Genomic DNA, 27,230 nt, shown 5'->3' with positions numbered 1-27,230 from the left:
GCTTTGACTTAAGTTTCGATTTTCTATAGATTACAAAAGGCTAGCAGGAAGCTTAAATTTGCCCATGTTCCTTGGCCACAGAGCAGGTCCTCTCCAGATGCCTTCAGACGCCTGCTACCGATGGGCAATTTTCAGGAACAGGAACACCTATTATGAACCAAATGTTTTCTACAACTTCTAAGCGAACCACTAATCTACTGGGAGCAACTTGGCTATCTTGATTCTATGGAGACTCAAGTGAAAGAGAATTCTTCCTAAGTCACAGCCTAGCAACAAGGACACAGAGGACTTCATAAATGTTGGACCCAGGAATCACTGCAACACTTTCTCATGCCAACTTAGATTTTTAATAACTTTATTGCCTTTTTGATTTAAATCATAGAATATATTCATTACAAAACTTGAAAGTCACATAGGCTCAAAAGGAAAATACAGACTATATATATATATATATATATCCACCTTTATTACGAAAGTTTTCAGAGAAAAGTTGGATAGTACAATGAACAATGTATACAGGCTCCACCTAGATTCAATAAATGTTAATTTTATCTTTATTATACATTTTGCTGAGCCATTTAAAAGTTGTTATGAAGCTTCATTTCGTTCCTAATATTCCAAGAATAAGGACAGTAGCCTCCATAAGTACATTATTATACCTAAGAAAATAATTCCATTATCACTTTATTCCATTTCCAATTGTCACAAGAATTGTTAAAGTCATTTATTTTGCACTTGAGTTCCAGAATGTCCCACATTCTGTAGTTGTCTCCTAATGTTGTTTGGTTTGTTCCTCTACCCCCTCTATTTCCTGTCAGCTGGAAGTCAGGTCTAGATGGTGGATTAAGTTCAGGTTAACATGGGTTTTTCTGCCTACGTTCTGTTGTATTCTTCATATCATCTCATTACGAAGCACACATCAAGTTGTCCCATTATTGATGCTAGGTTTGAAGACAGGTTTATAGCGATGACAGATCAGTCCGTTAACAAAGGTTGATTTTTTCGTTTTGCAAATTATCTTTATAGCAACATTTGAGCACTGTGTAAAGATTCTGTTCAACAGCCTTTTGCAAAAGGTTTTGGCATCCATTGATGTCCGCCTGATTGGTTATTTCATGAAGGGGTCAGGCTATTCTATATTAAAACACTGAATCCTCTCATACATGCCAAGTATGCAGATTGATCTTTGAGACAACAGGCTACATAGGTATACTTGAGTCACCAGACCGTTCCCATTAAGGCTGGAAGATGGTTTGTCAGACTATTTCAGGATAGAGCTGCTGGGGAAAGACCCTTGACGAGCTCTGCGTCTGGCTCCCCAACTGAGAAGACAAACTCACATGGGAAAACCATGAACACAAGGCCAAATCTAGAGTGTCTCCATGCTCCAGGTATGTGGAGGCAGCTTGGATCTGCTTAGTCTACTTGGGCAATACCTCTGTGTTGGACCTGCCTTGCTGACCCTGATTTTATTGAAACAGGTAGAAAAGGGACAGACCCTGCTGGAAAAGGTAGTAACAGAGTTGTAGAGACAAAATGCACTGGTCTCCCAAAACACAAGCGTATCTCTACAGATCAAACTGGTACTCATTGCCATGTACATTAAAATGGAAAAGAACATACATATACAAAATGTTGAAAACACATGGACAGTTGAGTCTAAAGGGGCACTGTGAGGTTTTAGGAATGGAATTTCCAAACTGACCATGATCACCAATGACCAACCAGTTAACTGAAACATTTCTGAGAGGTGGTATTCCAGAATATTTCATTATTGTCTGTTACATAGTTTTGTCATTTTGAGATTTTCTTTTTCCTGGAGGAAAATGGAACATCTTCTAAAAATCTAAAGGTAAAGTGAACCTCACAGACTCCTGTAGTTGTAGGTGGGGATTCAGCTTGCTCACTGCTGTACTGAAGGCTGGAAGTCAGTCCATCTTGTGGGCATCAAGCAGCATGCTCCTGAGGGCTGAGTCTTGTTCAACATGATTTTCTGAAGGCTTTGATTACATTCTGAATTTACAAATGATATAAAACAAGGAGTAAGAATTAATAAGCTAGATGGCAGAATAAGAATTACACAAAGGGGAACAAAACAATGAGCTATCAACTTGAAATTTGAATCGACTGTGGTCAAAACCACCAACGGCCAAGGTACAGAATGGGGGAAAACAGCTTCAGGGGGTTTCTATTATCTGAAAATTCAAGGCACATCTGTGTGAAGAGAGAAGAACCCTAAGGGCCAGGGTACTCTAAGGTCCTGGGCAGAGACATAGGTGCTGATCCATCTAGTGCTGGTCTGGCCACATCTGTATGCTGGAGTTGGGCTCTAAATGGTACACTCAAGAAGGGACTTTGATGAATTGGGGGTTGGAGGGGCAGCCCAGGGAAGACTGCAGAATGGAGAAGACTCTCCCCTGCTCTGGAATCTCAAAGCCAAGGTTCTATGTTACTGGGGCTAGGCAAAGACCACTTAAATGAATTCTCAACAAAAGCCCAGTTGTTTACAATCCAAACTTAAAAAGCAACATTGCCATTAAAAATTTTATTTTAGAAAGTACTCATCTATGGCAAACCGTGGAGGTGATTTTTAACCTTCACATCCATTATGAGTTAGTTTTTTAGAAGGGAAGAATTTTGCATGCCTGCAGTAGTATATAAACCCAATAAGGCAGCAGAAACGTGAACTCTGCAGGCTCGTATAACAAGTATGCAGATGCCATTTATTTGGTCCATAAGTACAGTGTAGTCGTATTTGAGTTCTACAAAACACCAAATATAAATAACCTGAAACTGTAACAATACACAAAAATTGGCTTCTTACACAGACATACCAGGCAGTACAAGCTGAAAACTTGAGTAAATTAACATTGTTTTACATTAATATACATAGTGCCAGTTAACATTTAAAAACAAGTTTCAATGCATAGCACGTGATACTTCTTTGAATCTGTTTCAGTCAGTTAAGAGTATGAAAATGGTTAGATCTAGGCTAAAAATAATTCTTCTTCTAACCAAAAATAAAGGCATAATATTTATAACCAGGTATCAACTTTACTAAACCACAATATTTTAAAACTGTTAAATGATACCTAAGGGTATTTACATTAAAAAGGCAACATGCATTGTGGTGTTTTATCTCATGACTGGTTATGCACACACTTTGTTCAAAGGGCTTTAAAACTATAATCCTACTTTCAATACAGCATACTGCAATGTTTCTAATTGTTCTAGCAAAATGAATGCTTTCAAAGGGAGCAGAATCATCTTCAGGTCAACGGTGTCAATTTTTTCCCTTTGGAACAAAGGACATAACAAATAACCTGGTTCTGCCCAGATGACCTACTGCAGATAGGAGGGTTCTGTTTAGAGGCATTTCTGTTCAATCTAATGCTATGACATCGTCAAGCTCTTCTGTCTGTTCTGTGCGTGACCTCTTTGCACTGATATTCTCTTTCTCATCTAATTTCCTCTTGCGACTTCTCTCTTCTTCACTGATGTCAGCATTATTTGAAGGACCTTCTTCATCTGAATCAACTATGAGCACATCATCTTGCTCTTGTGCTTATTTCAAAAAAAAAGGAAAAAATGGTTAAAAGTGTGGGCGTTACTAGTGATTCACTAATATTTTATGAAAGTGAAAAGTAGGCATTTCCAATATACATCAAAGTTAAGAATAGCTACCCTTAGGGAACCTTCACTTTATACATTATACATTTCTGTACTGTTTTAATGTTTTCTGTAACGAGCACCTATTTTTGTTTTCTAATCTAAACAAAAAAACTGTAACAAGCATTATGTAACTCAAATTATTATAGCTCCTTGTTTCTATTTCTCCAACAAAAAAGGGGAGGGTGCATATCCTAATACTGGTAGCGGTGGTAATAATAATAATAAAACAACAACAACAACAACATATACATAGCACTTACAAGGTGCCAGGAACTGTTCTGAGCACTTTGCATATAACAACTCACTTAATCATCACAACAACCCTATAAAGAAGACAATAATATTATCCGTTTTCTAGAAAAGGAAACTGAGGTACAGAGACTGACTTGCCCAAGGCCACACAACAGCAGAAGTCGAGGCCAGGATTCAAACCCACACAGTGGGCTCTATAGTGCATGCTCTTAACTTTACACTACAGTTGGTTTTGTGTACCACCCCCCATCCCACGCCTGCCAAATCAAAGGCAGAGTACCTGCCTATCTTACTCATGGCTAAAGCCTCCCAAACCCCATGGTAATGGATCAATCAATGCATATTTCAAATTATGATTTTTTAAAAATGACCATTGTCCCTTCCTCATAGGAGAATGATAGACTTTTCCATTTCTGGAGGGGAAAAAAGGTCATGAACCCATGGCTCACAGGTGGGCCATGCTCTAGTTAGTCTCAAAATTCATCTTTAAAATTCTGAGAGGACAGGAGAACCAAGAACAACCATATTCCAAAGAACACCAAAAACTTGGGGTTAAAAAAAAGTTAACTTTAGTTTCCTGACTGAAAAATGAAGAGAGGAGGGTTGCGTGATGTGAGCAGGTAGTAAACATCCAAATCCGAGCACAGTAAATCACCAAGCACTAGCACTGAAAACTCAGGGTAACAGAGCTCCTGATGCACTTTACCAAAGTCATACCGGTTCTCAGGAAACTGTGAAATTCTAAAATTCTATACTTACCGAGCATCTGTTCACTCAACAGAGATGCATTGATTTGCTTCCCCTATTTAGGGGGAAACAAGCATACAAAATCCAAAACTACTACCAAGAATGAACTGTCTTCACACACTAGTAAACTCAGTGACACTTCTAGTTTTAAAAGCCCACTAACAAAAAGTAATAGTTCCTATTTTCCATAAGAATTAAAACAACCAATGCCAAACCAATCTACACCTTTAACAATCCTACAGATTTCTATTTTACGGTAAAATTCGTAAAATACTCATAGTTTGTTTCTATATAATGTCTTGCTTGGTGGGTTGATTAACAAAATGCTGGCTGGCTAGGGCCATGACTCACCAGTGGACGTGGAAGGCTGAGCTCCATCGTCACTGCCATTGGTTATGCTTTTGGCAGCATCTTCAGCCTGTTTGGGCCCCACTTTTTCTGGGGCATCACCAACAACTTCAAATTCAACATCCTTCCCTAGGTCCTCACTGTAAAATAATCAGACACTATAAAACTGGACCCCATGACAAAGGCACACCAGAGAGACACTGTTCCTCAAAGCTCCAAGTGCATTTACTATGTACACACCAAATATACAGATGCTGATTTTCAAAGAGCTAAAATTAAAAATAACACTGCACACAACAAATTTCTGTTGTTAATTCAAAACTCCACTTCAAGTGTTCAATACCATTGCCCCTTCAAATCAGGGAAAAGGTTTTTTAAAAATGTTACATAACTTTCACTTCTAGAGCAGAAAACGGAGTCTAAAACTTTGTGGCCCAATGTTGCTCTTAAGGCATTATTTCTTTAGCTACCAGGTGAAGAGTCTATACACTCAACCCTGATCTTGACCAAAGTAATTTGGCGTTTAAGGAACAGGGTTACATGGACTCTGGGTCTCCCCACCATCTTTACTGGCAGTACCCTGATTTTGTAACACATTTGCAAAAACATGTATGAAAGTTTAATGCATGAAAGTCAAACAAAAGACTTACATGTTATGTTATAAGGGGGGAGGGTTCTGTTCCCAAGGAGCTAAAAAATATGATAAAAAAAAAACAAACCCTAATTATGCCTCCTCTTTAGACACCATCTGATATTTCCATTTTACTGTAGATCCACTTTCATTGTTTTTTCTTGTGAACTTGAACACGAGCACACCACGGACATCCAACGGTGTCTAATTGAGACTAGGGATCACACCCTAGCAAAAATTCTCTTTGACTCAATTGTCTAACTTTGTGAAACTAATAACTCACTTACTAATAACTCACATTCAGTCTTCCCTGTCATTTTATGCTTTTTATAAACCAAGTATATAAAATGTGATATTCTCCAAACAACTACACAAACTCTATGTTTGTAAAGAGATGGCAATACTGGTAAAACAATCAGATGCAGACAGCAACCCTCCATGTTTGTAAGATAATGCCCAAAGTCCTAAGTTGGTGTGCAACTTAGGTGTGTCAATGGGCATGCACAAAAGTGCACTTTATTTGACAGGTAAACATACCAAAATGGAAGACTATCTGTATTTTAACTGTGTTATATACATGCAAATACTCTGTAATGCAAGCACTTTGAAGTTTTTTTATAAAATGGGCAGAACATTAAAAAAAAAAAGTGATTCAAACATCTATAATTCTTTTCATTATCTCATTAAGATCACAAGTTAAATTTGTGTTTTATGAGGGAAATATTTCTTCCTTTCTTCTAATGAATCTTTAAAATGGTTGAAATTTTTATTTTAGTTCAACTATCAAACTGAACTCATCTCTGATTATAACTATTCAAATGCTTGGATTTCTACCTTTTCTAGGTCTTTCTGATCAGACACCACCGATGATAGTTACCCTTAAACATTTTTTGCCTATTCCTTTTATTTCAGAATTCCCCAAATTCCTCTGTAGGTCAAGCCTCAAAGGAACTGAGTAGCCAACTCAAGCAAATATACCATGTGGTTTCAAGTGAACAGCAGGGCTTACGGGTAAGAAAACATCTTTTTCTTCACTCTTTAAATATTCAAATAATTTCTTACACTTAAAATATTAATAGTTCCCACCTATGAAGGATGTTGATCAATAAAGTATAGTCCTGAAGGAAATCATCTGCTTGAAGCCGGCTCCCATTTCTAATTCCAAATTCTGACAGCTTTTTATGATTGTTAGCTAAGAAATTGGAAAGAAATTTAGATACTAAAGTTATATTTCCACAGAGCAGTCACATTAGCTTTAAAAAGATTAATCCCCCCTCTATAAGCTCAATTGTCATCCCCTCAAATTCGTATGTTGAAGCCCTAACCCTAGGCACCTCAGAATGTGAGAGAGTGTTTTTTTTTTGAAAAAGGTGATGAAGATATAATGAGGCTGTCAGGCTGGGCATAATCCAACATTTTTCTCAGAAATCAAGGAGAGAGACCTCAAGAGAAAGCAAACCTGTGGATAATTTGATCTTTCGACCTGGAGCCTCCAGAATTATGAGAAAATAAATTTCTGTCACTTAAGTCACTCTGTCTGCATATTTTGGAATGGTGGCCCTAGCAAACTAGTCCACTACAATATTAGACACTTAGAAATTCAGCCCTGAATGAAAGCTCAACTATTAAAACTGTTGCAAAAAAACCCAAACGGTGAGAAATTCTGACACTCTCGCATTCAAACCAAATTAATCTGGAATCCTGAAGGAGTCGAAGACGACTTTTAGAGTTGTTCAACATATATTCTACTTACAAAGAGATTATCTACAACAACTTCACTTTTCAGCAAATTTTACAGAAACATGAGAAAACTGTTGATTTGAATGGATCTTTCCGTTTTTCAACACAAATTTTCAACATTTCTCAATGACAAGTCAGTGGGGACTCCCCAAAATAATCACTCTATAGTTTTAGTTTCCACATGTCATTTCTGCTTCATGCAGCAAAGTACCTAGCACAGCACCCCCTAACACTCAATAAACCTGATACATGGATTAAAATACTCCCATGAAGAACAATTCCTCCAACCCAACTTTTTAGGTCACCACCTCCTCCTACCTACTGTTGGGTCTTTCTGCCTTAATTATCCTTTCTCCCCTGAATGTTCAGATGCTCCTCTCTCTTAACCTATACAAGCACTCAAGTATCATTTACAAAACTGCTTCCTCACTTTGCTCCCAATTTATACCCTCTCCTCACAGCAGAGTGCACTTTATTGAATATTTGCTCCATGAGGGACACGCTATATAGAACCTGTTGACCTATACAGTGCCTGGCACATGCTAAGTAAACTGTATTTTAAATTCTAGTTATCGTTAAATGTATGTAATTTTCTATATAATCTAATAATCTTTTTCTTTGTTGGTTATTATTTAGTTGCTTGTAAGGAAAATGCTTAGAAAGGATCCCCTCCTTGAAACCCAGAAACTAATGATGGTTTCTTTTTTTGGAGAGTAAGTGGGGGAGAGAAGGAGAGAAGGAGAGAAGAGCGGGGAGAGAGAGAGAGAGGGGGGGGGAAGGGGGAGGAGGGAGAGGGAGAGGGAGAGAATCTTTTTTTTTTTTTTTAATGTTTTTATTTTTGAGAGAAAGAGAGAGAGAGCTCAAGCAGGGGAGGGGCACAGAGGAAGGGGGATAGAGGATCCCAAGTGGGCTGTGTGCTGACAGCAGTGAACCCAATGTGGGGCTCCAACTCGCAAACAGGATCATGACCTGAGCCAAAGTTGGACACCTGAGAGACAGACGGAGAGGGAGAGAATCTTAAGCAGGCTTCATGCACAGTGTAGAGCCCAAGGCAAAGCTTGATCCCACAACCCTGGGATCATGACCTGAGCTGAAATCAAGAGTCATGTGCCCAACTGATTGAGCCACCCAGGCGCCCCACTACTGACAGTTTCTAATTTTTTTAGGTTTTTGTTTTTTTTAAAGTAAATTCTATATCCAACGTGGAGCTCCAACTCATGACCCCAAGATCGAGATATGCAACACTGACTGAGCCAGCAGGGCGCCCCTACAGATTTCTTATTTTAACTTTTTAATCTATCTGGAATGCCTTTAGAGAATGGTAGCTCCTACCCAGACTTCCATCCTCAAGCCCTTTTACATATTCCCTACTTAACTACAAACTCTTCAGATCCAACATGTTAGAAAGAAAAGTAGTCTACTATGCATCTATCCTGGTCAATTAACATCATCTCCAAAGCCAGAGTCCTGGCGACAGTCCTGTACAAGCCCAACAATGACACTTTTCTTCACCTGGCCGACCCATAAACTCTGATTGCAAATCTCAACTCTGTCATCTGCTTATGCCTCAGTAAACAACCCTCACTACCTTCAGTTTTTTCTCCCTACTGGCCCCCTGCTTCTTCTTTCACATGCTTAACTCCTCCTCTGCAGACTATGCTAGAAGGTAAATACATTAATACATTCCCTGCTTATAAATCCTGGTGGGAGGAGGTCACTGGGGGAGGACTACAAATACATGTCACATGTATGCCACACGAAGCCCTCCAGCTGTGCCACCACCACCAACCCCACAGCACCCTACTTTCCAGTGAAACAAATAACTGGATGTTCTGAAAGCCTTTTACGTTGTTTCACAAGCTCATGCGTTTTATAGCAGCTGCTGATTCTGCCCAAATGTAGACATTCCCTTCTCTGCCAGGGGGCCTTTACTTCTTTAAGAACTGGCCCAGGAGTCCTTTCTCCTGTGACCCTTCCCCTTCACAAGGCTTCCGACCTTGTATGCTCTCTTCCTACAGTTATTTCTTAGATTGTAGTAAATCCACTTGTTGACCATCTTTCCTCTCCTTCCAGGCTTTAAAGTACTTCAAGACAGGGACCACTGCCTTATTCATTCTCGAATTATAAACACAGGACTATACCTGTAACACAGGGCCCCAAAATGTATTTGAATAAATCCCACCCTTAGTACTCAGTAGCACATGTATGCTGCTACATGTGCTACTGAGAAGGACCAGTTTTAAGCCACTGAGATTCTTGACCAGTTTCCATTTTTAAAGCCCAAGCATTTGAAAGAGCTGGCCAGAACCAAGGGAGAGTGTATCGTCATGGACAAACTTTCTATGTGCATATGAAGACAGCTAGCTAAAATGGGGCTTAAACATTCAACTGGATTCTTAAAACAGACTACTACCTAGCCAAAACAGGGTCTTGAATTACTCATGACCTAGTATCTCAAGCAATTTCTTGACTAGAAACTACAGCCAAGAGGAATCCTGACGCTAAGTTTTAATTTAAAGGCTTGACATTTGAATAACCCTATCAGGATCTGACATAGTGTCCTGAATAAATGACCAATGAACAAATGTGTGAATAAATACATCTTATTTTGCCCAAAGTAATGGTACCATGACAAAATTGGGGATGTGGAGAAATCAACTAAAATGGCAGCTCAAAGAGATGAGCTGCCAAAGTGACTGAAGAGGTGTGGGAACATCTAAGTACACGAAGATTGACTAGCACAGTCTGAAGGGAGCACAACCATAACCAATTCTAAGAAAGCTTCAACAGAACCAAATGCATTGTACTTTATACAACAAATGCATTAACAAAAGGGATGACAACCTGCTTGAACTTTTGAAAAGGAAAGCCTAGAAAGCCTGGAAAGCCAAAGGTGTGCAATGATTTTCAGTACTACTTTCTGCTCTATGGCAGGCTGTCAAGGCTTCTCTGCTCTTTGACAAAACACCTAATAGCCTTGGGGTGCCTAGGTGGCTCCGTCAGTTAAGTGTCTGACTCCTGATTTCCACTCAGGTCACGATCTCACGGTTGTGATCGAGCCCTGTGTGGGCTCTGAGCTGGGTGTGGAGCCTGCTCAAGATTCTCTCTTGCCCTCTCCCTATGTACCTCCCATCCCATCCCCATGCGCACTCTCTCTCAAAACAAACAAAACCCCTTAATAGCCTTAAATTACCCTAACGACCAGAGCAATGTTCCCATTACTAATTTAGCTTCAAGGATCCAGGCAAGGATAGTCCTTGTTAGTGGACTAGAGCATTATGGTCACTGTAAACATAACTGTGCACTGGGTTCTTGAGAAACAGTCCCTGAGACACCCTGACAATATGGAAGTCCCCACACCTGGAACTGTGGTGATCCCAGCAAGACAGTGCCACCTAGGGAGTGCACTTTCGTGACCAAACATTGCCCCTTTCAGCTGTGATACCGAGCAATATGCACAATGAACAGACTCATGTTACTTCTTCATGTATATAGTTTCTACCCAAATGAGGAGAGTGAATAAATGCAACGTGTAATACCTTCTGTCTCTCCCTCTTCTGAAGATATTAGGATTGTTCCTTTCCCATCTTCAATTTGGACATCTGGTGCTACCATAGCAAATTTTTCTTTCACGATCTAGAAGACAAAAAAATTTAACATATTAATATATGTAGTTAAAGACCATAAAAAAAGAAAAAAAAACAGACATTTTCCCCCCATACTTTCCCGTTCCATCGGAAATGGAAAGGGGGCAAGTTGTTCTTTAGGACACCCAGGACATGCAGAAAGCACTGGAAATTCACCCAATTACTCCATGCCCATGCTGTCCACCTTGTACTCCCATGTTTGACCACTGAGAACATTCAGATAAAACTTCCCCCAAATGGGAGATTGCAAACTCCCGATTGGCTCTTGGTGTTCCCTACAGATTAGATACTGAGCTAGACATTTAACACATTTCATCTTAGTCTCTAAGCCAATCCTGTAGTGGAAGATGTTCTATAGATGGAAAATTTATAAGACAGATTCTTGGATTAGTCTTCCTCTTCCCAAGTGCCATCTCTCTTTAAATTTCAAGATGGATAGGGGCGCCTGGGTGGCTCAGTCGGTTAATCGTCCAACTTCAGCTCAGGTCATGACCTCGCAGTTTGTGGGTTTGAGCCCTGCGTGGGGCTCTGTGCTGACAGCTCAGAGTCTGGAGCCTGCTTTGGATTCTGTGTCTCCCTCTCTCTCTGCCCCTCCGCCACTCATGCTGTCTCTCTCTCTCTCTCTCTCAAAAATAAACAAACACAAAAAAAAATTTAAAAAAAAAAAAATTTCAAGATGGATAAAGAGTGATAACAATCTGTGAAATACTAGCTGCTTTTAGAAATGACAGGGGAAGGGCGCCTGGGTGGCTCAGTTAATGTCCAACTCCTGATTTCAGGTCAGGTCATGATCTCACTGTTCACTGACAGTGTGGAGTCTGCTTGGAATTCTCTCTCTCCCTCCCCAACTCGCTCATGCTCTCTCAAAAGAAATAAACAAACATTTTAAAAAAATAACAGGGGAATTCTCTAAAGGTCATATTACCCTAAAAATAGTAGACTTGCCTTTAAGCTCAAGAATGAGTACATACCAACTACAACTATTTCCTAAGGAACCGGGTGGGGCAATCAGCCTCTGCTGGCCAGTATACCAAATCCTGCTGCTTCTCCATCAAAACGTAAGCTCAAATCAATCTGCCCTATGTAATCAATTCTGGGAGAAAGGCTATTCCCTCTCAAGCAGCCTGGGCCGCAAAGGTCTATGCCCCCTATGTTGGGTAAATATGAAACATGATGATGAACGTTATCAGAAAGCAATCTGAAGTGATCCCCAAAGTAGGAAGTAGCATCCATTCAGGCCATTTTGGAAATCTTCCCAAACACAGAGAAACTAACCTAACCAATTTGGGAAGAACCTAAGGACCAGACCACACACTAAACTTCCATTTCCCTCACTCCACAGCGCCACTGGTATATCCAGATGCACAAATGCTGCATTTCCTAAGACGCCAACTTAACACACCAAAATCAGGACCCTTACTAGACCATTTAAGGATACCGTCTGTCAGAAAACACAATTCACACACTATCTGCTAACAGTGTCTCTTGCTTGCCAAGAAACTGTGTCACCTCTGTACAACCTGTGGTGCATATTCCATCCAAATTCATCTATTCCTTTCTGGGATGTGAGGCACATATTCTGGAACCACAGACCAAAAACGTAGTAGGAACCCAGACAGTAAAGCAACCTAGAATATCAGAGCAATGCACTTTAGCAGTCAGAGCCTTTCACAGTAATTATGTGGTTTAGTTTGTTATCATGTTAAACTATACCGCAAAAGGGAGCCTACGTTTTCTTTTTTTTTAGGAAAAGGAAAACGAACCTTGTGGAAGATTACTAGCCTATAGACTTACCTTATCCTGTAATGTGAGAACAGTCACTTTGTGTACATTCAGCCGAACAGTCACCTCTGGCTTGCTGGCACATACATAACAGTTAGGGTTAGGAGGATCCAGTGCACAAGGCACAAGAAGCTTCTTTCTTGGGTTTGGTTGTTTGTTCAAAAAAATCTTTGGAGAAAAAATACAGGCAGAAACCAGAAATCTTATGCTTTTATATACCATATAATTTGAAGCCTACGGTCTTCTTTACTGCACGGTCAATAAAAAATGACTTAAATAGGGGCACTTGGGTGGCTCCCTTAAGCATCTGACTCTTGATCTCGGCTCAGGTCACGATCTCATGGTTTCTGAGTTCGAGCTCCGCATTGAGCTCTGCACTGACAGGAGAGTCTGCTTGGGACTGATTCATTCATTCTCATTCTCCCTCTCTCTCTCTCTCCCTCCCCCTCCCCCCCCAACCCGCTCCGCATGCTCTCTCAAATAAACTTTAAAAATGACTTAAATCTTCCCTTCTAGATGGCAGAAAACATAAAGAAAATCATGGCCTTTTTAAGAGACTGATTTTCTTTCAACTTTCTTTAACAGTTAGTGATCATGTGAAAGGCTGTGTTTACTGAAAAGAAATCTTGAAGACTCTATAAACTATTCTGCAAACTAACAGCGAATTAAGGGCCTAGCTGTATTCATCTCTGATATCATTAAATCAATTTTGGGGTATCTTCCTAGTGGTTATTCTTATCAATTTTAAGCCAACCTCCCAATAATAAATACCAATATGCTAATTTCTCCGAATAATGGTAACACTTTCACAGATGCATGGAACCAATGTGCTGTTTTTCTTTTCAAGTTGTCTTTGACGACTACAACATTAACGTTTATATAAAGAAGAGAAAAAGTGATGTACTTCAGGCAATGTTAGCACCTATTTACGATTTCCCAAGCATACAAACAAAAAATAAAAGCCAATGAAAAATTTAAAAATTGCAATGGATAAAAAACTTGCACTGAAATTTAAAAAGGTCCCAACTAAGGGACGCCTAGGTGTCTCAGTTGGTTAAACATCTGACTCTTGACCTCAGCTCATGATCTCCTGGTTCCTGGAATCCAGTTCTGCTTGGGCTCTGTGCTGACAGTGTGGAGCCTACTTGAGATGCTCTCTCCCCTTCCCCTGCTCATGCACACAAGCACGCTCTCTTTCTCTATCTTAAAAAAACAAAAAAAGGTCCCAAACTTAACGTCATTATTACTTTACTACAAAGTTCAGCAAACACTAGCAAGATCAATACAAACAAAGGTCAAAAGAACACTAGAAGTAAATACACAAATTTCCCACTTTGTGATGACCATGTTAAGTGTGGCCACCTGCTAAGACGAATTTTAAAGTGGAACCTCAGATTCCCCAAGCTTAAAGTAAATCCTGGGGTGCCCAGCTGGCTCAGTTGGAAGAATATGCGACTCATGGGGTGCCTGGGTGGCTCAGTCAGTTAAGTGTCCAACTTTGGCTCAGGTCATGATCTCATGGTTTGAGTTCGAGCCCCATGTTGGGCTGTGCTGACAGCTCAGAGCCTGGAGCCTGCTTCGGATTCTATGTCTCCCCCTCTGCCCCTCCCATGCTCATGCCCTCTTATCTCTCAATAATAAATGTTAAAAAAAAAAAAATTAAAAAAAAAAAGCAAGCACGTGACTCTTGATCTTGGGGTTGTGAGTTCAAGCCCCATGATGGGTGTAGAGATTACTTTTTAAAAAAAAGAAGAAAAACCAAATCCTGTGAGAGGCAATCAAGTGCTGGGAGGAGGGCTCCTGTAGCAACAGTATTGCTAGAAGTTAGTCATTGTATTGGCAAGGTCAGAGGCAGGGTTCAATGGGGAAAACAGATTTGTTTGATCTAAGCTTCACTAGGAAGATAACTGTATGAAGGGAAATCGACAGTAACGGAAGCAACTGCTAACCCTGTTGATGCCCAGGCTAATACTATTAATTCACCTTAAAATTCACTTATAAATGTGAGCCAAAAAATCCAGACATAAACATCATTAACCCAAGAGGGAAAAAGCTGAGTAAAAAGAAATGAGAAGGATGTTATACGAACGAGTAGATATTTTAAATAAATTCAACAATTAATATTGTTTGTGAGCTCAAAGGGATGCATACTGTAGCCACAGGACAAACTCAGGCTGCTAGAAGGTAGAAATCAAAAATGAAGTTCTTAGGGGCGCCTGGGTGGCTCAGTCGGTTATGCATCTGACTCTGGCTCAGGTCATGATCTCACAGTTTGTGGGTTTGAGCCCTCTGTCGGACTCTGTGCTGACAGCTGGAAGCCTGGAGCCTGCTTCAGACTCTGTGTCTCCCTCTCTCTCTCTGCCCCTCCCCCACTTATGCTCGGTCTCTCAAAAATAAATAAAATGTAAAAAAAAAAAAAAAATCTAGTTCTTAGAAATTAAAATTTTGACAGTTAACAAAAAGAATTAAACCAAATCAAGGTAGCAGACTGGCAATGATTCTACACCCATTCACCCCAAAACTACATGGAAACAATAAAAAATATTTTAAGAGTAAATCAATAATAGCACTGAAAAGTATGAGTACCACTGCAGAGTAGGTAGTTTTTTAGAAATTCCTAAAAACTGGGACATCCAACTTGATTTCGGCTAAGTTCATGATCTCGCAGTCTGTGAGTTCGAGCCCCACATCTGGCTCCACACGAACAGCACGGAGTCTGAGATTCTCTCTTTCCCTCTCTTTCTGCCCGTCCCCTGCTTGCACTCTCTCTCCCCCAAAATAAACATTAAAAAATATATATGCATATATGTATTTCAAAATTCCTAAAAATAAATTGGTCTTTTCATGTCAACATTATAGTAAAAAGGAGAACATAAATGAGCAAATATATGCGCTAGAAGTATTTTCAGGAAGTTTTTTAAATTGCTAAGCTGTTAAGAATGCAAATCATCTTCAGGCAAACTCAAAGTGAAAGCAGGAATCCAAAGAGAATGTCCAAGTGGCTTTGGTTTTAAAAGATAAATCTAGGAGCGCCTGGGTAGCTCAGTCGGTTGAGTGTCCGACTTCGGCTCAGGTCATGATCTTGCTGTCCTTGAGTTTGAGCCCCGCGTCGGGTTCTGTGCTGACAGCTCAGAGCCTAGAGCCTGTTTCAGATTCTGTGTCTCCCTCTCTCCCTGCCCCTCCCCCACTCATGCTTTGTGTCTCTCTCTGCAAAAATAAATAAACTTTAAAAAAAAGAAAAAATTAAAAGATAAATCTAGTCCATCCCTCGTGCATGTAGAACTCTCTAACAGAAACTCCCATAAAGCAAGGACCTGGAAGAGGAGGCAAGTGAAGAAGAGGAGGAAAATATCTTTCCCACAAAAACAGCAAGACAGATGATTGTGACCTCGGTGCTTGGGGGAGCAGGGAAATATCTTCCTTCATGTTTCATTACAGTAGGACAGGGCTCATGCAGACTTGCAACTTGGATTAGAGGAGCTGAAAAACTAAAGCCGAAAATTTAAAAGTAGTACTGGATTGGTAGGATGCCAGGCACCCAGATATAAACAAACACAAATCCTCTTTGAAGTACACCTTCAATAAGTCCTTAAGAATTGTCAGACAGTTTTAACTAACACTAAGTTGATTAAAAAAAAAAACAAAAAAAACCCCACAAATCATATACCACACAGGCCAAAAAAACACTATGATATCTAGCAGAAAGGACAGTACATACATCCATAAAAACTTTAGACATTATCAAAGAACATAAAATAGGTTTAAAACAGAAAAGGAGATTGAAAAACATGAAGAAAACAAAAACATGAATGAAGGAGAGAACTAGAAAATGACAAAACAAAATTGAAAAACCATACAGAACTCTTAAAATTGAAAAAACTTTATAAGGAACCATACAATGAGTCTAAGAATTCAGTAAAACTCTGGAAACTGTTAGAAGCAAACTAGCTTATAAAATAAGAGAAGCAACTATATTTTCCTTTTTACTGTAACTTCCAGGAAGCTTAAAAATGAGCTCATAAGGTTACTACTGGAACAATGTTTTTTCCACTGCTTTAATCAATTTTATTGTTTTAATTTTTTAGGTGCTCTGTTTAATGTGCTTTTTAGAGTTACTTTTTTTCCCCTAAAATATAGACTACTATTAAAAAGAGGGTGGACTTGGGGCGCCTGGGTGGCTCAGTCAGTTAAGCGTCCGACTTTGGCTCAGGTCACGATCTCATGGTCTGTGAGTTCGAGCCCCGCGTCGGGCTCTGTGCTGACAGCTCGGAGCCTGGAGCCTGCTTCAGATTCTGTGTGTCCCCCTCTCTCTCTGCTCCTCCCCTGTTCATGCCGTCTCTGTTTCAAAAATAAATAAATATTAAAAAAAAAAAAAAAAAAAAAAAGAGGGTGGACAGGGGTGCCTGGCTGGCTAAGTTGGTAGAGCATGAGACTTTGGATCTCGGAGTTGGGAGGTCAAGCCCCACATTGGATGCAGAGATTATTTGTGAAAGATACAAAGAAAGAGAGAAAGAAAGGAAGGAAAGGAAGGAAGCAAGGAAGGAAGCAAGGAAGGAAGAAAGAAAGAAAAAGAAATACTCACTGTTCTACACTGGTCTATTTTTCCTGATAAAATCTTCAATCCTTCCAACACTATTAACCCAGCAATCACTGCATTAGTAGTAGCGATAGCAGGAATAATGTTCCCTGCCATTGCTGAAAAACAAAGATGAGTATGTTTAACTGTTAGAAAAGAATAACTTAGAATTTTAAGTGATACAATTGAACTACAAAACAACTTACATTTTATATCAAATCTGCTCTTCATATTCATACTGAAAATATGCATCCTGAGGTTTGCAGCAGAGGTGACAAAATCCATTGCAGATGGATCATCCTGCCAATAATTGAAACAATTTAACAAGCCTTCCCACAGATTTACTAATTTAGTTAGTATCACCTTTAAAATAGTACTCTCACATGTGTGTAACAACCATCGTCAACTAGAACAAGAGATGGCCTTACAGGAGAGGCCAGTCCCATAAAGCCTTATAGTAGCATGGAGAATGGATGAATTGGGGGCAGGGTCTCATTATCAACTCCTTGGATCCAGGGATGTAGCCTGACAAGACTGCCAAGGGAAGCCTGGGTAGCTCAGTGGGCTAAGAGTCCAAGTCTTGATTTTGGCTCAGGTCATGATCTCCCAGTTCACGGGATCATCAATAGTAGGCTCACAATTAGTGCAGAGCCTGCTTGGGATTCTTTGTCCCTACGACTGCTCACTGGCTCTCTTTCTCTCTCAATAAAATAAACATTTAAAAAGAAAAGAATGCCAAAGGGCGCCTGGGTGGCTCAGTCGGTTAAGCGTCCAACTTCAGCTCAGGTCATTACCTCACAGTTCGTGAGTTCGAGCCCTGCATGGGGCTCTGTGCTGACAGCTCAGAGCCTGGAGCCTGCTTTGGATTCTGAGTCTCCCTGTCTCTCTGCCCCTCCTCCACCCATGCTCTCTCTCTCTCTCAAAAATAAATAAATGTGAAAGAAAGAAAGAAAGAAAGAAAGAAAGAAAGAAAGAAAAGAAAGAAAAGAAAAGAAAAGAAAAGAAAAGAAAAGAAAAGAAAAGAAAAGAAAAGAAAAGAAAAGAAAAGAAAAGAAAAGCCAAGACCCACCAGGCCTCTAGGAACTCAGTCCCACTTAAACGAGTGAAGTGGAGACTAAGTGTATAGAGCAGAACACCAATTCCACTCACTGACGATGGCAACACTTTCCCAGGTGCATCAGTCAGTAATGGAAGTTGTCTGACAATACAGACTCCAGGCAAAGAGATAAAGGTTTTTTATAGAAAACAATTTCACTAAAAACTCAAACATCTGGACTACACCTTTTGGTTTTCCCTCTCCAAATTCCCTTCATAAAATACCAGTCTCCTGTATTTGCTGTTTCTTTTCACATATGGCAATACAACAAAAGTTTCCCTTTGACAGTTTATCTTCTTTCTGAGATTGTACCTTGGTCTCTTAAGATTTCAGCAAAGTTTTCTGCTTCACTGAGAACATACTACCCTAGCCTATAATTCAAAAGCACTAAAGTGGAGAAGAGAAAGCACTGAGACAAAGCACTGAGAGGATGTAAGTTCTCTACATACTCACTGGCTGGCTGGCTAACCTCAGGCAAATGAAATTCCTTAACTATTAGGGAATATTATAGAAATATTTCAGAAGGTTGTGATGAGGATTAAGTGTGAATATTTAACAGTACCCAACACAGTGTACAGCTACTTCCCTAGGCAATTGGTTCATCATACCCATTAGATGTAGATTTTAATCAGAGGGTAACAACTACCAGTTTCATGGTTTCATTATCTAGCCCTGTGTACAGATGAAAACTACCCAAATCACTCTAACAGTAATAATGCAAATATATGTTTAGTAGTTAATCTTTATATGACATAAACCCAAAAGAATGTTTTCAAGAATCCCAAAAACATAAACTTACTAGCTTCAGTTTACATGTCTAATTCAACCAAAGTTTCAAACTTTGCACAGAATTATCAGCTTAGTAAAACTGACCAAACTTTTCCCCTTACTTTACAACTCAGGGCAAATCTCTACCATCATAGAAACGTATTACCATTATCACAGATAAATCACTGGTAGACATAGAAAACACTGATTAACAATTAAAATAAATTCATCAAATTTCAAAATATGACATCTAACCACAAACTGCTATTAAATATTATTTTAACTTGTAAGAATCTGTATTTAGAGGTCTCAGACCTTTAACTATTTCAACAGAAAGGCTATTTTATTACTTTCAAGGTTAAATTAGGCCCATGAGCTATTGTCTCCAAAAGAATTTTATAACTTCTATTAACATATCTGCATTTACAAAAGAAACTTTTTTAAACCGGTGAAACATTTTACTCCAGTCAATTCACATTATTTCTCCAGTCAACATAATTATAAACCACAAACCCATTATCAGAATCAAGTTTTATGATAGTACTTGAATTCACGTACAGAAAATTCATAGTTCAGTGTAGTAATTAGAGATGAAAACATCCAATCAATATCAGTATTATGTTCTCAAATTCTGGTACGATAAATGATATCCAAAAATTTACTAGTTTCTGGTTACAGTTCAAGAACTAAAATAAGCACGTGATACAGAATTGCCACGTATTTTCAAAACTAACCTTGTCCCATATGAGCTCAGCTCCATCCCCCTTTTCTGCTAAATTAACTCTCAAAGTCTCAATGCTCTTTGAAAACAGACGTGCATAGCTCTTTACATCTAGAACCTGCTGGTCTTTCAGACCTAACTGGGGTTCATTTTGTTGATCTGATGCATTGGTTTCTTCTCCTAAGGGAAAAAAATATTAGAAATTTCACTATTAAACATCATGTGTTTGTTTTATTTAACAATTTAATTAATGCCTGACCAATGAGAAAATCAATATGAAACAAATTCCATTAAAATAATTATCAGGATGCTACAAAGATTTGTTCAAAAAACAAAGTGCTAATACCGAAATGGGAAAGCTGCAAGATGGTCTCAGAACTTCATTGGGTTATTGGGGAATTCAAAGATATGTCTAGGACACAGCACTCAGTAAGTGGAAGCTATCAGAACCATATCTGAATTTAGTCTGTAAAGTCAAATATTCGTTACTGTGGAGAACTGCTTAAAACTGACAAGCCAAATCTCCTGGGACTCTCTAAGTTTGTGTGCTGACCACTGCTGTATAATATAATTCAGGTAAGACAAGATACAATGTGTAGAAGAGGCGGTAGAATAAGGAAGTAGCCACTACTACAATAGTTTTTTTTCACATTTAAAATTACAAATGCATTAGGGGTGCCTGGGTGGCTCAATCGGTTAAGCTTTCGACTTCGGCTCAGGTCATGATCTCACAGTCTGTAAGTTCGAGCCCTGCGTCGGGCTCTGTGCTGACAGCTCAGAGCCTGGAGCCTGCTTCAGATTCTGTGTCTCCCTCCCTCTCTGCCCCTCCCCTGTTCATGCTCTGTTTCTCTGTCTCAAAAATAAATAAACATTAAAAAAATTTTTTTTGTAAATTACAAATACACTAAATCTTTAAGAGATACACAAAGGTACAAAGATGTATGCGCATGTATACTTAGCACAACACTTTCTTTCGGGGAAAATACAAAACAAAGGTTAACCAAGGGGCACTAGTTAAATAATACTGACTGGAAAGAGCAAGTACGAATATATGAATAGTACGATTCAACTTACGTAAAGTATGTACAAAAGTCCTCTTTGTTTCTGTGCACAGGGCTGAACTACAAAGACATTCCCTAAATGTTAATAATGGCTATTTCCCTAGGTGATAAGATTTCCAGTGATCTCCCTTCATCATATGTTTCTAAACTGTTAGAATTTCTTACAATGAAATTCAAGGTATTTAAAGATTTCAGGTAAGAGAATTACCAATTTCGGTATCCCAGAGACTAAAATGTATTTCTTTTTTAAGTTTATTTATTTAATCTCTCCACCTAACATGGGGCTTACACTCACAGTCCTGAGAGGTCAAGAGCCACATGCTCTTCCGACTGAGCCAGATAGGCGCCTCATAAAAGTCTTTACCTTGACTTTGTACTTCAGCCCAGTCCAACGGAACTGGAGGTTTCCTTTTCCGCCACAGTTTGTCCATTGTCAACAGATACCGGATATCATCTTTAAAAAGCTTAAAAATAAAACAAAATAAAATAAAATCTCATAAATCCTACAGCCCCTATGCTGATAAAATATAGCAATATCATTGTTGATTACAAATATTACACCATAGAATATTCTGATTTAAGGTCATGCTCTATACTAACAGATCAACAATTTCCAAAAGATAAAAAAACCCACAAAACTTAAACCTTGTATAGAAAGAAATTTTTGCACAGAACCTCGCTTTTGAAATAGTGAAAGCAGAAATTCTGAGGAAAACAGAGAAAGGGAACTCTGAACACTGCTCACTGCACCTGTCACCTCCCCTAGGCACACCTAAAGCCCCAAAGATCAATCAGAAGCAAAATCACACCAATCAAGGAGCTAAATAAACATGCACCAGCTCCACAAGAATTGAATAAAATCATTGAGCCTAGAGATACCAGTTAGTAATACCTCCAAGTTCATGGGTATACAGCAATAAAGCCTAAACATTTTAAAAGTAAAGTACTCAAAACCAGCTCTTAACCACCTATATGTAACATCTTGGAAACGTGGTCTGCTCCCACCCTCAAAGTTAAAAAATAAAACAATTACTATTTCAACCCGCCCCGGAAGCTCAAAAACAAAACAATTACTTTTTCAAAAAAAACGTAATAAACATTACTGAGAGATATCAACATGAATGGCACTATCCTGTAGAATTTCAGATGATTTTAGTATTTTTACTTTTTCCTCAGTTGCATTTCCTATTGTCAGCTGATTTAGTCAATACACTTATTGTGTCAGCTATTAATTTAAAATTGGCTTAATAAAAATATTCAGAACTAGTTCTATCAAAATATGTTCAATTCTATCAATATTTATTAAACATCCTTAAACCTTTAGAAAAGCAGCCAAATATACAATAGAATACAATTTAGAGCAAAAATCACATAGCTTTGAGTACTAGCAGGAACTTTGTTCTAGAACAATCAATAAAGAGTTCAAGGAGATGGTAACATCTGAAATGGGTGCACACATAAGGAAATGAGAAGCACATTATTATTTGGGTAACAAATGTGGTTAGAGACATTTTGTAGAGGACCTTAAGCACTTGGCTGGAAAGCCTCCCAGGCAATGGAGAATTAGTGTGGTTTTCCAGGAACAAGCTCTATCCATGCCCTTTATCCAATTATTAAATACTGGGAAGCCCTCAGAGTTCTGTACTAAACCATCTTCATGCTCTTTTCTCTTTCTATAGGCCTATGAATCCCAGTCTAAACCTCTCTGCTTGCCTTTAGAATCACCTGTCCTTTCTCGAATATTCCATAGGAATCTCAAAATTGATTCTATCACCTTCTCCTTTCCTCTAACCCCTACACAACACACCTGCTTCCCACCTTACCTATCTCAGAGAATGGCACCCTGTTCAGTAGGAACCCAGTTATCATTCCTGATTCTTCACTGTTCCTCACCTTAAACATCCTAAGTCCTATTCAATCTACTTTTCCTCCACGCTACACTGGGAATACAGATGGGCTGTACTTCAGATCTAGCATTGCACAATCCCAGAAGGCACCTTCCCATATAGACTACAATAGGAATTATCAGGACCTAGAGGGCACAGCATACCCACTGTATTCTCATAGTAATCCTATAGACTACCTTTTAATGGATTCCCATTGCCTTGGTATAACATCCTTGTCATGACCTAGGAAGTCCTGCCTGATCTAGCCTCAGCCTATGTTTCCAGCCCTCTTCCCACTTTCCCCTTTAATGGGCACTGTTTCAGTTTTTCAACCTGAGGCTTTCTTTGTATACATAGCATTCTTATCCCCCCGCCCCATTCTTTAAAGTCTTGGGTTGAAATATCACTTCCTCTGGAAAGCCTCTTTTGAACCTGCATACTAGGTCTAACAACGTTAAATAATATGTACGTTAAGTCTACTTAGTATCAAAGGGTTCCAATCCATCTGAACTTACTATCACAACATTCTGAATATATTACTTGCTATATGTTTAACTTTCCCTTTGAACTATGAATTACCTAGAAAGAGTTGGCGCCCTATTTTCTCTCTTGTTCACCACTATATCTTCTGTCAGAGTGGTGACTGGCACACAGCAGATGCTTAGTTACCTACTAAACAGACTGGAGATATACTTCAGATTATGTTGGCATTCAACTGTTGCTCAAACTGGAAGGGAAATAGGTATACAGACACCAGTTTGGAAAATATTGTCACCATCTATAATAAAGTACATTTTAAGCACAATCAAAATCAAAATCCATTTTCCAAAGAAAAGGCTGTAATGAGGAAATAAATGAAACAGGTTTAAGAGTCAACCAGGAGCACCTGGGTGACTCAGTCAGTTAAGTGTCCGACTCTTGGTTTCAGCTCAGATCGTGATCTCACAGAAAATGAGAAACACATTTGGTGGAATGAACAGCAGGATGGAAGAAGCAGAGGAACAAATCAGTGACCTAAAAGACAGGTCACTGTCTTTTAGAAAAAAGAACTATACAAAATGAAAATAGACTTAGGGTACTGGGTGACTCCATGAAACATAATTAACATTCTATCCTACGAGTCCCAGAAGAAGAGGAGAGAAAAAGGGAGCAAAAAATGTATCTGAAGAAACAACAGTTCCCTAATCTAGGAAAGGAAACATATTCAGATCCAGGGAGGACACAGAACTCCCACCAAAATCAACAAAAGCAGATCCACACCAAAACATACTGTAATTAAATCAGCAAAATACAGTGATAAAGAAAAATTGTAAGACTAAGGCACAAGGAGAAGGAAAAGTAGAAGAATTAACCTTTACTCCAAGAGATACCTCTCAAACAGCAGAGGGGAAAAGAATTTGCATGAAGTGGGACATTCTCTTAACAGGTACATTTTGTCCAATGGTTTCAAACCTGTTAATATATCCTTAAGGTCATCTGCTCAGTGTGGATGTTAAGCATATATCAGGCACTTTTAAGAAAAGCTGAGAAATCTTCAAGTATCTATTATGATAAACTTGCTGGGGAGTGAAGACAAAAGAAGTGAAAAGACTTTTAAAAACACAGACATGAAGACCTACCTGGGCTACAATTAGATACGGCCAATTAAAAGTCTTCTAGATTTCTCCAGAAATATTCAGCAGGCAAATAATATATACTAATGAAGAGGGATTCAGCCAAGAACAAGGATTAGGAATTCAAGAGCAATTCAGTACATGTCAATCAAATTCCCAAGAGATTTGAGCAGGAAAAGGATATAAGACAAGAAACAGCAGGAATCAAAGGTCAGTTATAAGGAAAACTAAAAAGTTCAGTGAAAGTGAGGGAAGGAAAGACGACCAAGAGTGTATAAGTGAGCCACCAATTTTAATTCCTATGGAGATACTGATTTAACATGAGAGCTAAAAATGTAAAACCTGATTATCCTGATGACACCAATCAACTTATTAAGACGTCATTAGGCATAAAAAGCATATTTCAATTTCATGTACTATTTTAAAACAGAATAAGTCTATCCATAATTATAAAGAAAGCAAATCGAACCTTGGTAAAAAGTTTAACTGGATCATATCCTGTTGATTTAGCCCATTCCTTAGTGGAAATACGTTTAATGTCACCATCTTCATTAGATGCTCTGGCTCTGGCTTCAGCTTCCATTGGTTCCCCTACAAAACAAACACTATTTCATTTTCAGCTATAAATGTAAAACTAAGCTCTCATCTACCTTTGGGGAAAAAAGCCATTCACGGAAGTCACTTGCACATGACGCAATCTAAGTTCAAAGAGAAAGGACAATATGCTCATCAGCATCTTTTCCTACCTCAGTTTTTGAAGGCCACATATAGAAGAGTTCAAAGTATGGACTTGTAATCAGATTGAAAACAACTCTCAGCTCTATTTACTACCTTCATGAAATTTCTCTGCACCTTGTCTTCACTAGTAAAACAGGACTACTCACTTTTTAAAACAGTCTTTCAAAGATGAAATAATATGGGGTGCCTAAGTGACTCAGTTAAGCATCTGGCTCTTGATTTCAGCTCAGGTCATGATCTCTCAGTCGGTGGGTTCCATCCCTGTGTCGGGCTCTGCGTTGACAGGAGGGGTGCCTGTGTGGGATTCTCTCTTCCTTTGTCTCTTAAACACATAATATACTATCTAACACATAACAGCAATTATTTTTTTCTCCTCTTATGCTATCAATATTAAGCTAGTAAAAGAAAGGTAGTGCTCACTAAATAAGAGAACATATCCCAACCTACTTACAGGAAGCTTCAGGGTCAGCTCTGTCAGGGGATACTTCTTGATCAGCATCTTCTTCCCCAAACAACTGGCTACAAAAAGAGCAGGAAATATTTATGTACAATAAAATATTATGAACAAATCTTTACTTTGCTTACTTCCCCCAAAACAACTAATTTAGAATATTCCAAATCTTTATACTCCATAAACTTAAAAGCATTAAAGCAACCTGTTTAGATAGCTTGCACCCTCATTTCAACCATAACATAAGGAAGGCTAAATTTTAGTAGACCTATATGCATTCCTATCATCTTGGCACTGCAAATTCCTACGTTAAAATCATTGAGCAAGAGACAGATGAGCAGGGGCACCTAGGTGGCTGGGTGGCTAACTGTCCAACCCCTGATTTTGGCTCAGGTCATGATCTCACAGTTCATGTGTTCAAGCCCTGCATCAGGCTCTGCGCTGACAGTGTGGAGCCTGCTTGGGATTCTGTCTCCCTCTCTCTCTCTCTCTGCCCCTCCCCGACTCGTGCTCTCTCTCTCCCTCTCAAAATTAAATAAACAAACAGAGAGATCCAGGTGAGCAGCTTTTACATTCCAATTTGGATAACACTCTAAGGCCAGAATAATATTTGTCAAGTACACGTGCAGTTAGCTATGCAAAAAACACTGTTACACACCTGCCACGTGCTGGGTGATCTAGGAATCAGCAGGAATAAGCAAGGAGACATTTTTTTCATGGTAGTATATATCTTTACTACTAACAGTCCTTAAGAAACAGTAATACATTAGCAGAAATTTTTTGTTAATTCAGTTACCCTATAAACTATTTAATAACATTTACAGGAATATAATGTTCCAACCTTTCCTCAAGTACTTGACATAAGAAAGGTATCTTTTTAAAGGAATCCTTTAAATAATTAAAAAAAAAAAAAAAGCAGTCATCTCAAAGTTCCTGATACACTTTACAAGAAAATGTCCACTTGTTCTCAAAGTCACTGTACCAATTTCCATCCCCACAATGGCATGTAAGAGTTCCTATCAATTTGCTTCTCTAATGTTTTGCCAAACTACTTAGTGTAAAATGGTATCTTATTGTGATTTTATTCTTAATTCTCCAAGTTAGTCATAAAGGTGAACATATCTTCATTTGCTTATTTCCTATTTGGGTTTCCCTCGAAAAGTTCCCGTTCATATTATCTTGTCAGGTTGTCTTTTTCTTACTCATTACAGGAATATATTATACATAATTTTTAGTTGATTTTATGTTGCAAATATTTTCTCATATGTAATGTCTTTTCATAAGACATTTGATGAATTTGAATGAATCAATGTTTTCTTTTGTGGTTGGCACTTTTTGTGTCTTAAGAAATCGTTCCTGAACTCTAAGGATAAAGATTTCCCCCTATATTAGAAAGATTTAGTTTTTCCTTTCACATCTAAATACCTTATCCATCTGGACTTAATTTTCATATATTATTTGAAATAGGGAATATAATATTTTCCACATTGATAATGAATTG

At 38.8% G+C, this 27,230-nt stretch overlaps 1 protein-coding gene across 3 annotated transcripts in view; it reads right to left on the bottom strand.

Annotated features, from left to right (window-relative positions):
* Positions 1–338: 338 nt before the first annotated feature.
* UBA2 (ubiquitin like modifier activating enzyme 2) overlaps positions 339–27,230 on the bottom strand; it is a 39,995-nt gene continuing 13,103 nt past the window's right edge. Inside the window, exons 7-18 of one of the 3 annotated variants that reach the window (XM_027044946.2) lie at positions 25,730–25,797; positions 25,010–25,131; positions 21,406–21,505; positions 19,994–20,160; positions 17,602–17,695; positions 17,402–17,514; positions 12,832–12,987; positions 10,930–11,026; positions 6,737–6,842; positions 5,023–5,159; positions 3,347–3,564; positions 339–2,013 (exon numbers count right to left, since the gene is read on the bottom strand). In XM_027044946.2, coding sequence (XP_026900747.1) covers positions 3,383–3,564; positions 5,023–5,159; positions 6,737–6,842; positions 10,930–11,026; positions 12,832–12,987; positions 17,402–17,514; positions 17,602–17,695; positions 19,994–20,160; positions 21,406–21,505; positions 25,010–25,131; positions 25,730–25,797 — 1,342 coding nt within the window. In that variant the 3' untranslated portion in view covers positions 339–2,013; positions 3,347–3,382. Of the gene's footprint in view, positions 3,565–5,022; positions 5,160–6,736; positions 6,843–10,929; positions 11,027–12,831; positions 12,988–17,401; positions 17,515–17,601; positions 17,696–19,993; positions 20,161–21,405; positions 21,506–25,009; positions 25,132–25,729; positions 25,798–27,230 lie in introns of all 3 variants that reach the window. The other 2 variants (XM_027044945.2, XM_027044947.2) reach the window with 2 other exon arrangements.

This window comes from Acinonyx jubatus, chromosome E2 (assembly GCF_027475565.1).
Source record: "Acinonyx jubatus isolate Ajub_Pintada_27869175 chromosome E2, VMU_Ajub_asm_v1.0, whole genome shotgun sequence".
In the NCBI taxonomy this organism is placed as follows: Eukaryota; Metazoa; Chordata; class Mammalia; order Carnivora; family Felidae; genus Acinonyx; species Acinonyx jubatus.
Note: the sequence above shows the minus strand (reverse complement) of the source record. Positions and strands in the feature narration are given on the sequence as shown.